Genomic DNA, 14,892 nt, shown 5'->3' on the forward strand with positions numbered 1-14,892 from the left:
CAGTGTGGAGAATGCGGAGGCACATTGGTCCGACCACAGGAATACAGTTTCTTTCTTGGTGAGGTCTATCAGGGGTCTTGCAATGTCGGAGTAATGAGGGACAAAGTTTTGGTAGAAGTTGCAAAACCCAAGAAACAACTGAACTTCTTTCACCATTTTGGGGACAGGCCAATCGTGAATACCATCAGTTTGGTGACATCCATTGCAACACAACCCGGGCATATGATCATGCCTAGGTATTCTATTTCTTGTGTGTTGAACATGCATTTTTCCAGCTTGAGGAAGAGCTTTTCCTTTTGAATTCTATCAAGGATGCGTTGAGTTTGATTGTGGTGAGAGGGGAGGTCGTTGGAGAAAATCAAAATATCGTCCATATAGATGACCAACCATCCTTCATTGATTTCTTGTTGGAATGTCCGGTTCATATATACTTGGAAAGTGGTGGGGGAATTGCAGAGACTGAAAAACATGACATTAGGCTCAAAGAGGCCATATTCTGTGGTAAAAGCGGCTTTCCATCGATTGTCGGGGTGGATGCGAATATTGTTATAACCGGAATGGACATCCATCTTTGTGAAATACTTTGCACCATGTAATCAAGCGACCAGTGAGAGTGGCAATGGGAGAGGATAATCGTTCTTGACCGTCCAATCATTAATGTATCGATAGTCCTGGCATGGTCTGAGGTCTCCACTTTTCTTTCCTACAAAGAAGAAGCTGCTTGCTTGTGGCAACTTCAATTTGGAGATAAAACCTTTCTTGACATTTTCCTCAATAAAAGCTTTGACAGCAGTGTGCTCTGCTTCTGATAGTGGGTAGACTTTTGACATTTTTGGTATGAATCTGGATTTTGTTTCTATGTGGTGATCTATGCCAGGTCATTCAGGTGGTGGTTGGTTAAGACCATCTTTAGCAAAGATGTCAGCAAAGTCATGGAGGTAAGATGGGATGAGCTCTTCGAATGATTTCTTTTTCTGTTCAAGCCCAGCTGCTAACGCAAACTGCTGAGCTTTGTTACTGGTTTTGACATATTTGGTAGGCCGTGACAAGGGTATAACTGTGGGTTTCTGCTCTGCGGCACTGGTGCCATCTTTAGTTAATGGGGTGTTCATAGAAATATTAGTGATAACCTGGAGCTCAGCAGCATTGGCGGGGTATTCAACCAAAATTCATTGTCATCAAGATGGTAGGTGGCGATTGTGATTACAGGTGGTGCATAATCTGAAGTCCATACATCATCCTTCGTGTTGAAGGAGTTGTCATCATCATTGGGGATGGGGTCAAGGTTGGGTAATACCAGGGTTTCTTCTTCATCTGGGATCTCTTCTATGGTAGCTCGGGGGGGTGGTTCAATCCTCACAGAAGGTGCCTTTGGCAGTACTATGACTGGAGTTGGTTCTTTCTTAAGATGGGAATCTTCCCATGTCTTGCTAATGGGTTTCTGAAAGAGAGGTGGGAGACCATTCTTCTTTCGCTCTATATCAACATCTTCTCCAATCAAATCACTTTTCTCAGTATGAGGAAGTTCCAATGTTTCTGCTTTCCATCAGGTTATTGGATCCATGGCACACAGCCATGGGATCCCAAGTAAAATCTGGTCATGACGACCAAGCTGTGTGATATTGAATTTTCTGATCATGGATCGTTCATTGATTTTCACGATAAGGACGCAATAATGGGTAATGGCTCCCCCTTTTGTGTAACTTCCATCCACAGTAGTAACTCAGAATGGTTTCGTCAGTTTGTGCGTTCTGATTCTGTGGAGTTTGACAAAGTCCTCAGAGATAAATGTTCTGGCGGCACCAGAGTCAACAACAGCTGTTGTTTTGATGGTTTTCAGACAAGTTTTAGAGATGAGAGAAATAGGAACATGAAGTTCCTTTCTGATTCCAATACTTTGTACAAGTCTGATAGGTACATCGGAAGATACTGACATCAATCCAGTCTTCCACATCAAAAATCCTTGGTGAGGCGACGGATCGTTGTATCTTCATCTTCTTTGTTGCTATCCTCTATTTCCTCATGATGGACTGGAGTTTTCTTTTTCTGTGGGCATGCTCTAGTCATGTGTCCCTTCTGGTGACATGTGAAACACAATCCTTTCTTCATATGGTCGCTTCTTTCAGCTTCAGTTAGCTGGTCTACCTCCATGGCATTTAGATCATGCCAATCAATAGAGGGTCTAGGGATGTATCGTTGTCCAGTTGGCTTAGTGGTGGCGCAATTGTTTTGACGGAACACAGCACCTCTCTGCCAATTGCTATTGAGCCTGATGGCTGTGGTGATGTATTTGTCAAAGTCTGTGGGGATGGTCTCCATCTGATAGATAGAGTTGCCAATCCCTTTCTTGAGTCTGTCATTGAAGAGCATGATCAAGACAGCATCTTGCTTTACAGAGGCTTGTGCAGCAAGGGTCTTGAAGCTGGTGATGTAAGAGGTAAGGTCGCCTGTCTGTTTCAAAGTGTGGAGCTTATTCATGGCTGTGCCGACAGCATCAGCCAGTACAAAGGCTTCTTTGAACTTTGTTTCAAAGTTTGCAAAAGTCCTGTAAGACTTGGAGGTGGAGTTATCAACTTTGGTGTAGAAGGTGAGTGCCCAACCCATAGCGCTGTCTTTGGTCATATACATGAGGGTGGTGATAACTTTCTTTTTGTTGGTGTTGTAGATTGTAGTGTTAAGAGCAAAATATGCCTTAATGGAAAACAGCTATCTTGAAGCCTGCTGAGGGCTCCCATTGTAATTCATGGGAGCTCCAGCTTTGAGTTCTGGGGTGTTTATGGTGGACATCCTGATCATTCTGGTCTAGTGATGTTTCTGATTTGCAGGGGATGTTTCATCTCTCTCTGCCTGGTTCTGTTTCTGGGATTTGGGACCTCTCTGATGGAGGGGGTTGTTGGGTTACTTTAATCTTTTGTTATGGACTAGGATGGTCGTAACAACAGCAGCTCAATAAGAGCAATGGCTGAAGTTATAGTCAAGACCTTGCAAATGCAAGGGTCATAAGACAAGGCAAAGAGAGTGTCTTTGACTTGAATATCAGTTTAGATGGCTTAGGATTGGAGGTCCTAAGCAAAGATGTTTCAGGTGAAAATCTAGTAAGATTAAAGTGAAGAACTACTAAGTACATCATTGACTATATATATAGGGAACCGTAGATGATTCAGGGCAGGCATGAGTCAACCAATGAGTCAGAGATAAGAGATGAGTCATCTAGTGATAGCAGCGGCGATCATGATGTAATACAAATGAGTCAAAGATAAGTCTAGCAGCAGCAATGTGCAGCTCATGACGTAATACAAGAATGATAAGGAGAAAATGAATAGGGGCATACATGACTGTAACATAGTGACTCGCTGATTAGAACGAAGTCGAGCCACTGAATTAAGTAACACTCCCGTGATGGCTAAGGCTTCATGGTAGAATATTGTTCCAGTCAGTGCTGACCCAGGTAAGGGTGACTGAAAACCTATATTGAGAGAAGGGAACCAATACACCAAGCCAACACCTGACACATCAGTATAAACTCTCAACACATCAGCCAGAAGATGAGTGAAGTTCCAGGAGACGGATTTGAAGAAGACGCCTTCAGTGGAATGGAGGTGATTAATGACCCATGTTAGTTCCCGAACAACATCCTGGTGTGACAGTCAAGTTTTCCTTGGGCTTAGATTTACTTACTTTCATTACCTTTACCTACCCTCACTTTCTTTAGCTTATGTTCGCATTTTTGCAGCTTATATAAGCATGACCTCTTACCTTCACTCTTTACCTGTAGTCTGAGACTAGCACTTTTATGATGATTTCTCTCCTCTCTGAGCTCTGGGTCTAGTACAGAAACCCTTGTGGGTCGAATAGCAGCTAGGTACAGCACTTAAGACCCAACATATTGGCTAGGTACTTTACCAAGTATCTAGCCAAGTTGTGTTACTCACACTGGTTAACCCAGATAAGAGCTTTAGAGACTAGTTTGCCAGGGGTCTTAGCATAAAGAGCTAATAGTCCAGGCCTAAGCAGTGGATAGACATTGAGAGCCCAGTTAAGCCAGCCAGCTAAACACTGAAAATCATGAAGAGACCTTCATGACCCTCATTGTGCAAAATCAATCAACTCCTGAATAAGGCAAGTATGAGAGTCAACCAACATGCAGGTGTGCATTAAGTTAGGGTCAACATCAAACCCGATAATAGGAAGTTCAAGGCTGAAGATTTGTTTCCACTCTTCATGCAGCAGTCCAATTGCATCCCAGAGTCAAAGAAGCTTGACAAGATTTGAAGGAAGGAGTTTTTTGTAGGGAGCATAGAGCTCAAGACTGCATTTATCTTCAAACGAGAAAGAGTCATCAACATAAATGTACAAGAAATGGATAAGAATCTTGAAAATCGCGATCCAGATGATGAGAGACATGAATGCGTGATAGATCCACTGAGAAGCTCTTCCTCCAAAAACATTTCTTCAGTCAACATATCAACGCCCTTGAAAACTCACAATTTGCTTTACCTACCACAGAGGGTGCATAGGCATATGCTGATAAGCTTCTGACATGTCTGCCTTCCAAAGGTTGAGTTTAGCATGAGGTCTCCGGTGCCTAAACACCCATAGACCATTAGCTAAATCATGCACATTATCCAGAGTGATGCCAGCAATGTCATCATGCGAGATCATGGCATTCAGGGAATGTTTCCCAGCACTATGATCGGTAACCAGTCAATGCTTGTTAGTTCCTGGTTTAGGTACAGTGTGGATAGGCATGCTGTACATGCCAGGAAGCAGATCTGGTCCAAATGCCTGAGAATAATGCCCTACTTCAACTTCCTTCTTGATTTGTGCATGTAGAAACTCTTTCTTGGCCTCAGTCTTGGGAGGCTGATCAGAGTTATCATAGATGAGAGGCCATTCCTCAGGATGAGAATTGGCAAAGGGCCAAAAACCTTCCCTAAGTCCAGCGCAAACCAAACAAACAAAGGGTTGATCTGGATGGTCCGAAAGTAGAGATTTGAAGATGTTGACTTTGATAGGCATAGAGACTTCAAACAAAGAGGGATGTTGCTGAATAGTATCAAGCGCTCCATGGTTCAAAAATTCGTGTTCAGGTGGCCTAGGCATAGGAACTGCAGTCTCTGTCCAGAGTGCAGTTCAGCTACAGCTGGAGATTCCTCTTCCCCATACTCCTTTGCGCTGAAATCTTTGTCCTTGTGCGATACTCTCATTTAGCCCCTCCTTTATTTGGACATTCCAATTTTCAATGGGGGCCACAATACCCTCTCCGATCACAGCAGTGCAAGAACCTGCATTCACCATCTGGTTTCTGGCAGGTTCCTCTATTCCATTTATGACAGGGATCATCCCTTCTTCCATATCCATCTCTCTGATTCAATCTTCCCCCAGAACTAGATGTGGATGAGGTGGAATTGGCACCAATGCCAAAGGAGGTGAGGAAGGTCATTCTGAGGTGCTCAAATTGGGGATAATCAGTGAGGCATAGGTTTCTTTGCATGGCCACTTGGTTTCTAACAGATCAGTCAAATTCAATGATGCGTGAGTGGAGGCAGATTTCCATGGCATGGAAGAGTCAACTAAGGTAGGTGTTATATTGCATAAATTCATCTCTTCACTGAGGGAAGACAAAGGATATTGCTTCAATGTACATGGAGAAGGTGATATTATGGTTGGAGGACATTTTGATTCCTGTTGAAGACTTTGAGACTCGCAAGGCAAGCTCAATCTCATCATCAATGACATGGGTCTTTTTGGGATCCAGCTTGGTGTGATGATCATATTCCTGCTAGGCTTGCAATGGCCATCTTTTGATATAGGTGATGGAAAGCTACAAAACCATTGACCGCTTTTCCTGCACTCAACCCACTCTGGATGCGTATTCCCACGCTCTGCGGACCTGCACATTCACTCCCATGCTGCGTGCATACCTGTGGTCGATTTCCCACGCCTTTGGACTACCTTACAGATGTCCCATGTCAGTCCATTGTCCATCCTACCTCATTGGTACATATTTTGCCTTGCCTCGTGTGTTGTAACAAGTGTTGCAGTCTTATTACATGTCTTTACATATTCCTACTGCCTGTCTGTCCTGTCCCTTCTGTTTCCGAGAGGGTTTAGCTAGTATAAAGTGCCTAGAGTGACTACTTCATATTTACTTTCCTTCTACAGTATTTCCTTCCCTTAGGTTTTACTGAGGAGCAGTCACCATTAGTGTGCGCTTTTAGCCCCTATTGGTTACCTTATACCTGGACACCTTGTCTTGACTTTCCTTACCCATGCAATCAATACCCTTGCCCTCACTTGTTACCCGCACCATTCCTTAAGACTTCCCTACCCCTTACCCTAGCATCTTGCACTTCCGCATCAACCACTCATTGACCACACTTCCACATTCCCGTGCTCTACATACCCGTGCACTTGTTCCTGTGCTCTGCGCACTTTCAGGTCTTTAGTATCATCAGCCGTTCTCAGTAGCAATTCCCTTTAGGGTCAAACATTCTTGCTTGCAAGTGTAGCAGCTAGGCAGAGCATTGACCTACAACAATATTTTTGGTTAGGCACTTTAACAAGTGTCTAGCCATTGTTGTGTTTGCACATCAGTTGTGTGAGCTGAGTTGAGGACCTTAGTGAGGTCGACATATTTCTATCGGACAACATTGAGCCATTCACTAGGTGGGAAGGGTGGACACCCTGGAGTGGATAGGATGTCATTAATGACACTCTTTGGGTCAGCAGCGAAGTTTTTGAGTTGCTGATAGGTTTCTCTGATATCTGGAGGTAAAGAGGCAAGTGCTGTTGACCGTCTTTGTGTCCAGGGAAATTTACTGGAATCAACAGTTTTGGCTCACTTTGAACTGGGCTCATCTTCATCCTCTGAATCAGTGACAACTCTTGGCTGCTTTTGCCCTGCTTCTGTTTCTTCAGGGTTGTTGTTTCCCCTATCCTCTCTATTAGCTTCCTCTTCCTCAAAGGTCCTGCTACTTCAACATCCTCTTTCCAAAGCTTGTGCTTTTGAGGCATCGATACTGTCGAGCATTCCAATGAAGACATCAAGGGCTTCATTAATGTTTCTTCCGCTCCTAACAGTGGGAGACTGGAGAAGACTCTCTTGGATGTCAAGTATGGTGATGGCTTTCCCATTGTGTCTGAGCTGATACTGATTAATGAGCTCATTGCACTGTTCAATACAGTTGAGATCAGTTGAATGCTCTGTAGTTTGTCACTCTGTAGTTTGTTCCATTGAGGTAGTGGTTTGAGACGTTTCTCCATTGTCAGACATGAAGAAGAATTCTGATGATAATGAAGTTATGATACTGCTCAAAACAACTAGCTAGTGAAGTGATGGGAAAGGTTAGAAAGAGGACAAACCAATTCTAACCTGAGTCGCTCACTAAGCAAGCTCTACTCCACTATAGGAGTAACTGAGAATGAAACAGGGATTAACAACTCCCCAACACATGAAAACACACTGATCGCAGCTGCCAACGACCAGCTCATATCCATCAGGAAATCAACCCTAACTTGATATGACCAGATATAATTGGTAAAATCAAATCAAAAATACACTAAATTATATAAGATTATATATGTTACAGTCGCATATGCCCCTATTTCATTTTCCTCCTTACTATCCTTGTATTACATCACGACTGCTGCTGCCGTCGCTAGATGATCTATTTTTGCTATCACTTACATGTCCTTTATCTCTGACTCATATCCATTCCAATGTCTGCCCTAAAGCACTTGTAGTTCACTATAAATAGTTCTTTTGTATGCTTTAGTTCTGCACTTTAATCTTACTAGGTTTTCACCTGAACATTCTCTCACTTAGGACTTCCAATCCTAAGTCATCTGAACCAATATTCAAGTCAAAGACACTCTCTTTAACTTGTCTTACAACCCTTGTGTTTGCAAGGTCTTAACTATAACTTCAGCTGTCGCTCTTATTGAGCTGCTGTTGTTACGACCATCCTAGTTTGTAACAAAAGATTAAAGTGCCACACTGACCCTCTCCATCAGGGAGGTCCCAGAAACCAGACACCAGAACCAGACAGAGAGAGACATAATGTCCCCTGTAATCAGAAACATCACCAGACCAGAAGATCAGGATGTCGACTATCAATACCACAGAACTTAAAGCTGGAACTCCAACGATGTATGACAGAAGCCCTCAGCGGGCTTTATGATGGTTGTTTGCAATCAAGGCATACTTTGCTCTTAATGCTACAGTCTATAACACCAATGAAAAGAAAGTCATCACTGCTCTTGCTTATATGACCGAAGATAGTGCTATGGGTTGGGCACTCACCTTTTACACCAAGGTCAACAACTCCACCTCCAAATCCTATGGAACCTTCACGAACTTTGAAACAAAGTTCAAAGAAGCCTTTGCACTGGCTGATGCTGTTGGCACAGCCATGAATAAGCTCCATACCCTGAAGCAGACAGGTGATCTCACTTCCTACATTGCCAGCTTCAAGACCCTTGCTGCGCAAGCCTCTGTAAAGCAAGACACTGTCTTGATCATGTTCTTCAATGATGGGCTCAAGAAAGGGATTGGTAATGCCATTTACCAAATGGAAACCGTTCCTATAGATTTCAACAAATATGTCGCTGCAGCCATTAGGCTCAATAGTAATTGGCAAAGAGGTGCCATGTTCCATCAGAACAACCACACCACTACCAAGCCAAACAGACAGCGATACATACCCCAACCCTCCATTGACTGGCATGACCCAAATGCCATGGAGGTAGATCAACTCACTGAAGCTGAAAGGAGCAATCATATGAAGAAGGGATTATGCTTCACATGTTACCAGAAAGGACACATGACCAGAGCGTGTCCTCAGAAGAAGAATGGAAAAACCCCCATTCGTCATGAAGAAATAGAGGATAGTGACAAAGAGGATGAAGATACAATGATCCACCACCTTGCTGAGGATTTTTAATGTGGAAGACTGGATCAACGTCAGTATCTTCCAATGTACCTATCAGACTTATATGAAGTATTGGAATCAGAAAGGAACTTTGCATTCCCATTTCCCTTATCTCTAAAACTCATCTGAAAACCATTGAGACAACAGCCATTGTCAACTCTGGCACTGCCAGAACCTTTATCTCTGAGGACTTTGTCAAGCTCCACAGGATCAGAACACATAAACTCATAAAACCATTTTGGGTCACCACCACAGATGGAAGCTATGTGAAAGGAGGCACTATCATGTGCTATTGCATCCTCATTGTTAAAATTGATGAATGATCCATGATCGGAAAATTTAATATCACACAACTAGGTCGCCATGATCAAATTTTACTTGGGATCCCTTGGCTGCACATCATGGACCCAATGATCTGATGGAAAACAGAAACCCTGGAACTCCCTCATACCGAGAAGAGCGATTTGATTGAAGAAGATGTTGATATAGAGCAAAAGAAGAATGGTCTCCCACCTCTCTTTCAGAAACCCATTAGCAAGACATGGGAAGATTCCCATCTTAAGAAAGAACCAACTCCAGTTGTAGTGCTGCCAAAGGCACCTCCTGTGAAAATTGAACTGCTCCCCTGAGCTACCATCAAAGAGATCCCTGATGAAGAAGAACCCCTGGTATTGCCCAACCTTGACCCCATCCCTGATGACGATGATGATTCCTTTGATACAAAGGATGACATATGGACCCAAGATTATGCACCTCCTGTTCAGGAACTCACGACTTACCACCTTGATGATGATGAATACTTAGTCGAATACCCTGTCGATACCACTGAGCTCTGGGTCTTCACTAATATCTCCATGGACACCCCATTAACCAAGGATGGTACTAGCATTGCAGAACGGGAACCAACGATTACACCCCTGTCATGGCCTATGGAATATGTCAAAACCAGTAACAAGGCTCAGCAGTTTGCTTTAGCAGCTGGGCTTGAACAGAAAAAAAAATCATTCAAAGAACTCGTCCCTTCCTATCTCCACGATTTCGCTGACATCTTCACTAAAGACAGTCTTAACCAGTTACCACCAGAACAACCCAGCATTGACCATCATATAGCAACTAAACCCAGTTTTACTCCTAAAACATCAAAGGTGTACCCGTTATCAGAAGCAGAGTGCACTGCTGTCAAAGCTTTTATTGAAGAAAACGTCAAGAAAGGTTTTATCTCAGAATCAAAGTCGCCACAAGCAAGCGGCTTCTTCTTTGTAGGAAAAAAAGCAGAGATCTTCATCCATGCCAGGACTATTGATACATCAATGATTGGACAGTCAAAAACGCTTACCCTCTCCCATTACCACTCTCGCTGGTCGCTTGGTTGCATGGTGCAAAATACTTCACGAAAATGGACATTCGTTCCGGTTATAACAATATCCGGATTCATCCCGATGATCGTTGGAAAGCTGCCTTCACCACTGAATATGGACTGTTTGAACCAAACATCATGTTCTTTGGCCTCTGTAATTCCCCCACCATGTTCCAAGCATATATGAACTGAACCTTCCAACAGGAAATCAATGAAGGATGGCTTGTCATTTATATGGATGATATTCTGATCTTTTCCAATGACCTTGCTTCCCATCATGATCGCACCCAACGCATCCTTGAAAGAATTCACAAAGAAAAGCTATTCCTGAAACCGGAGAAATGCACATTTGACATGCAAGAAGTGGAATACTTGGGTATGATCATACACCTGGGTTGTGTTGTGATGGATGTCACCAAGACTGACGGTATTTGCGATTGGCCTATCCCCATGACGGTAAAAGAAGTCCAGTCGTTTCTTGGGTTTTGCAACTTCTATCAAAACTTCGTCCCTCATTACTCTGACATTGCTAGACCCCTGATTGACCTCACTAAAAAAGAAAATGTATTCCTGTGGTCAGATCAATGTGCTTCTGCATTTTCCACACTGAAAGAATGCTTTTTGAAGCAACCCGTCCTCCAGAACCCAGACCCAAGCCATCAATTCACCATTGCCACCGATGCTTCGCTCGTTGCTACTGGCGCAGTATTACTGCAGACTGATGAAAATGGAGTGTACCACCCATGTGGGTACCTGTCACAGACATTGAACCCTGCAGAATGCAACTATCAGATATTTGATTGTGAACTCCTGGCCATTATCCATGCCCTGACCGAATGGCGTCACTATCTAGAAGGAAACCCACACCCTGTCCTCATCTTCACTGATCATAAAAACCTATTGTACTTCCATTCAGCTCAGAAGCTAACTCGCCAGCAAGCCCATTGGCAATTGATCCTGTCCTGCTACGACATTGAGCTTCACCATGTCACTGGATCCAAGCTTGCTGCCTCTGATGCCCTCTCCCGCCATCCTGATCATGGTATCAATTCTGATAAAGATAACACTAACATCACCCTTCTTCCTGACTCCATGTTTGTCCACCTTCTTGATATAGAACTTATGACTTCCCTTGCCAACCCTGACCCCTCTGACCCTGACCCCATCTTCCAAGCCACCTCCAATGCCCTAGAGGGCCTGTCTCTCCCTCCAATGAAATCCGCACTTGCTGACTGGACGATAAAGGATGATATCCTCTATTATAAAAATTGTGCCTATGTCTGTCCTGCCGGTTGACATCTTATTCTAGAATGTTGTCATGACCATGCCACCGCCGGTCACCCCAGTCGTTTTAAGACAGAAGAACTGGTCAAACGGGACTTTTGGTGGCCCTCTATGGGCACCTACATCCATAAATATGTTAAGGGTTGTGCCCTTTGTCAGCAAATGAAGTCTGATACCCACCCCACGACACCACCTCTTACCCCAATTCCCTCTGCCGCCACTGCACCATTCACCCAGGTCTCAGTTGACCTTATCACTGACCTCCCTCCATGTGCTGGTTTTGATTCTGTTATGGTCATGGTAGACCATGGCCTTACAAAGGGGGTAATTCTGGTCCCTTGCATGAAAACCATCACTTCCAAAGGTGTCGCCAAGAAATTTTTCAAATACATCTATCATTGATTCGGACTACACAAAAAAGTCATTTCAGATCATGGACTGCAATTTGTATCAAAATTCTCAAAAGCCCTCACCAAGCTTTTGAAATACAATATAGCCGCATCAACCGCTTATCATCCCCAGACTGATGGTCAGACTGAATGCCTTAATCAAGAACTTGAAACCTACAGTACCTCTGTATCTACTGCTGTAATCACCCAGAAGATTGGGTAGAACATCTCCTAATGGCAGAATTTGTTCATAACCATCGGAAACACGACTCCCATAATGCCTCACCGTTCTTCCTGATGGTGGGATACGAACCAAGGGCCCTCCCTCACATACTTCCCGACTCTACCATCCCCACCACAGAAGATAGACTTCACTCACTTCAGAAATCTAGGGAAGAGGCACTATCCTGTCATAACCTCGCTATGCAATGAATGGCAGAACGAACTCATGGACAGAAATACCATCCATAGGAGATAAGGTTTGGTTATCAGGAAAGAATTTGATCACACAGCTACCATCATGGAAACTCACACCAAAACGATATGGCCCCTTTTCCATCACCACTGTACTATCCCCCATCACTTTCACACTCCAGTTACCACCACAGTGGAAGGTTCACCCCACATTCCATGCTACTGAGCTATCATCCTATCACGAGACAGAAGTCCACAGCCCAAACTTCCATGATCCTCCCCTAGATGTCATTGATAATGAAGAAGAATATGAAATTGATGTGATCTTATCACACAAAGGTACAGGTAAACGAAGATGCTATCTAGTATCTTGGAAAGGATACTCCTCTGCTAGTAACAAATGGATCCCAGAAGAGAACCTCAACAACACTGCTGACGTCCTCTCTGCATATAAAAAGACCCATCAATTGTAACCTCAGAACAATGTCTCTTGAATGCTTACACCTCTGCATACAATGCATTGAAGAACTCACTGCTGCTATGGACACTGTATCCGAAAACAGTCACTCACCCATTATCCCTCACTGATTACCAAACTGCCACCATTGCTAACCTCACTGCTGCTGAGAATACCACTCCCATCATCAGCATCTCCACCCCTATCCAATACTACTCTCTCCAATGACTCCAGTCTCTCCAACTACTTCATGATTCTTGATGAAATCAAAAATAACACTCTATTCGAATCTGCTATCATGTCCCTGCAATACACAATTGAAATAGATCATATCTTAGGAGAAAACAGAGCAATCCCTAGCAGACTCCTTGTCAGAATCATCAGAGACACTAGCCTCATTGAGCATACCGCCAACCTTCTTGATGACAAATATCACAAGACCATCTTCCGCCACCTTCATATACGTATTCATAATACTGCAATCTGCTTGCTGCCTTCTACTACTAAGGAGGCTATCAGAGAAGCTATCCACATTATCACTGAATGGATCACTACAAACCCAGTCGCATGAACCCCATCCCCACACATTGCAATTCCAATCCTACCGCCAGTTCTTCTGACAGCTACCACTGAGCATCTGGATGACAATATCCCTCCTATTGCTGTACTTGACATACCAGCTTCTCCTTCTCCTACTGTTAAGAACCATGTTGCTCAAAGGAGAGAGAGACTGACTCAGAGGGGCTTGGCCTCAGCTCGTACACTGTGCCCCTTACCCAAGTATGTGCCCTTCATTTCAGAGGAAGTCTGATGAGGGTCTGATGAAGTCCAGAGGACTTCTGGAGGCTGGCTACTCTGGTGGAGAGTGCTAGAGGACTTCCAGAGGAGCGCAGGAAACGTCCAGAGGAGCACGGGAGAGTTCCGGAGGAATGCAGGAAGTGCTCAGGAGAGTTCCCACTGCAAGGTAGTACTTCTACAGGAAACAGGATGGAAGGGTAGGATGTCTGAAGGTCCGGAGGACAGGAGGACAGGAGGACAGGAGGACAGGAGGACAGGAGGACAGGAGGACAGGAGGACAGGGGATGGAGGACAGAAGGACAGGATGTCTGAAGGTATGGAGGGTGGAAGGTACGGAGGGTGGAAGGTATGGAGGGCGGAAGGTACAGAGGGTGGAAGGTACAGAGGGCGGAATGTCCAAAGGTATGGAGGGCAGTGGAGTAGGGGGTCCTAGGGTCAGGAGAGTGCAGAAGGTTCCTCAAGGGCAATTCTGAAGGCTTAGTCATCCAGAACGAGTACATAGCACAGCATACGAGTACATACAAACAACCATACACTACAGCAGCAGCCAAGACACCTAGCACTACTCCATCATGGTGAACAGAGCAAATTCAAACCAATTCATCTTTGTTTTCAGCACTTAGTCTTTGCCATAGTCTTAGCTCGCAGTCTTGGTTAGCTACCCAAAAAAGAACTTAGAACCCTCGATCTAGAACAACAAATCATACACAAAAAATCCGCAGCCTATTACGTCGCACCACATCTTAAAAGGCCTGCACATATTACAAAAAAGAGCTGTGTCCTTCATACCCTTTTACATGAAAATACTGAATGCCGAACACTGACAGCCTAAGACCTAGAACAGTAACAGGACAAGCAGTAACTAACGTTCATTTAAAAATGAACTGGGCAATTTGGTCAGAAGAAACATCCACCGCTTCCTCCCCACTTGATACACCAGAGCCATCCTCGCACAACACCCCAAACCACTCTAGTACCTCATCACTCAGTAGCCTCGAAGAAAGTGAAGAACACGACAACCACTTCCCATTCCCAGAGTTAGAAGTCCCAGAGTTAGACATTTACTTACCGACAATCAAATACCAACCACAACGATGTCGTGCAAAGACAGAACCGCTCACAGCAGCCTCCATAATACCAGATTACAACTTAGCCAAATTCTTTGAACTAGCACAACTCAAAACCATCATGCCCACAGAAACCCCACAAATCTTCCATGGTGATGGACACACATTGGAGAACCCAGCCGATTTCTTGAAA

General features: G+C 44.1%; 1 protein-coding gene across 1 annotated transcript; it reads right to left on the reverse strand.

The window, feature by feature from the left end:
• Positions 1–6,640: 6,640 nt before the first annotated feature.
• On the reverse strand, positions 6,641–6,832 carry BJ212DRAFT_1261344 (uncharacterized protein; the record flags this gene model as incomplete). Its single annotated transcript, XM_041330172.1, has 1 exon — positions 6,641–6,832. A coding segment is annotated over one exon (192 nt), but the record flags the coding sequence as incomplete, so codon positions are not given.
• Between the last annotated feature and the right edge of the window lie 8,060 nt (positions 6,833–14,892).

The sequence above is a fragment of the Suillus subaureus genome, assembly GCF_016647635.1.
Source record: "Suillus subaureus strain MN1 chromosome Unknown BJ212scaffold_3, whole genome shotgun sequence".
NCBI lineage: Eukaryota > Fungi > Basidiomycota > Agaricomycetes > Boletales > Suillaceae > Suillus > Suillus subaureus.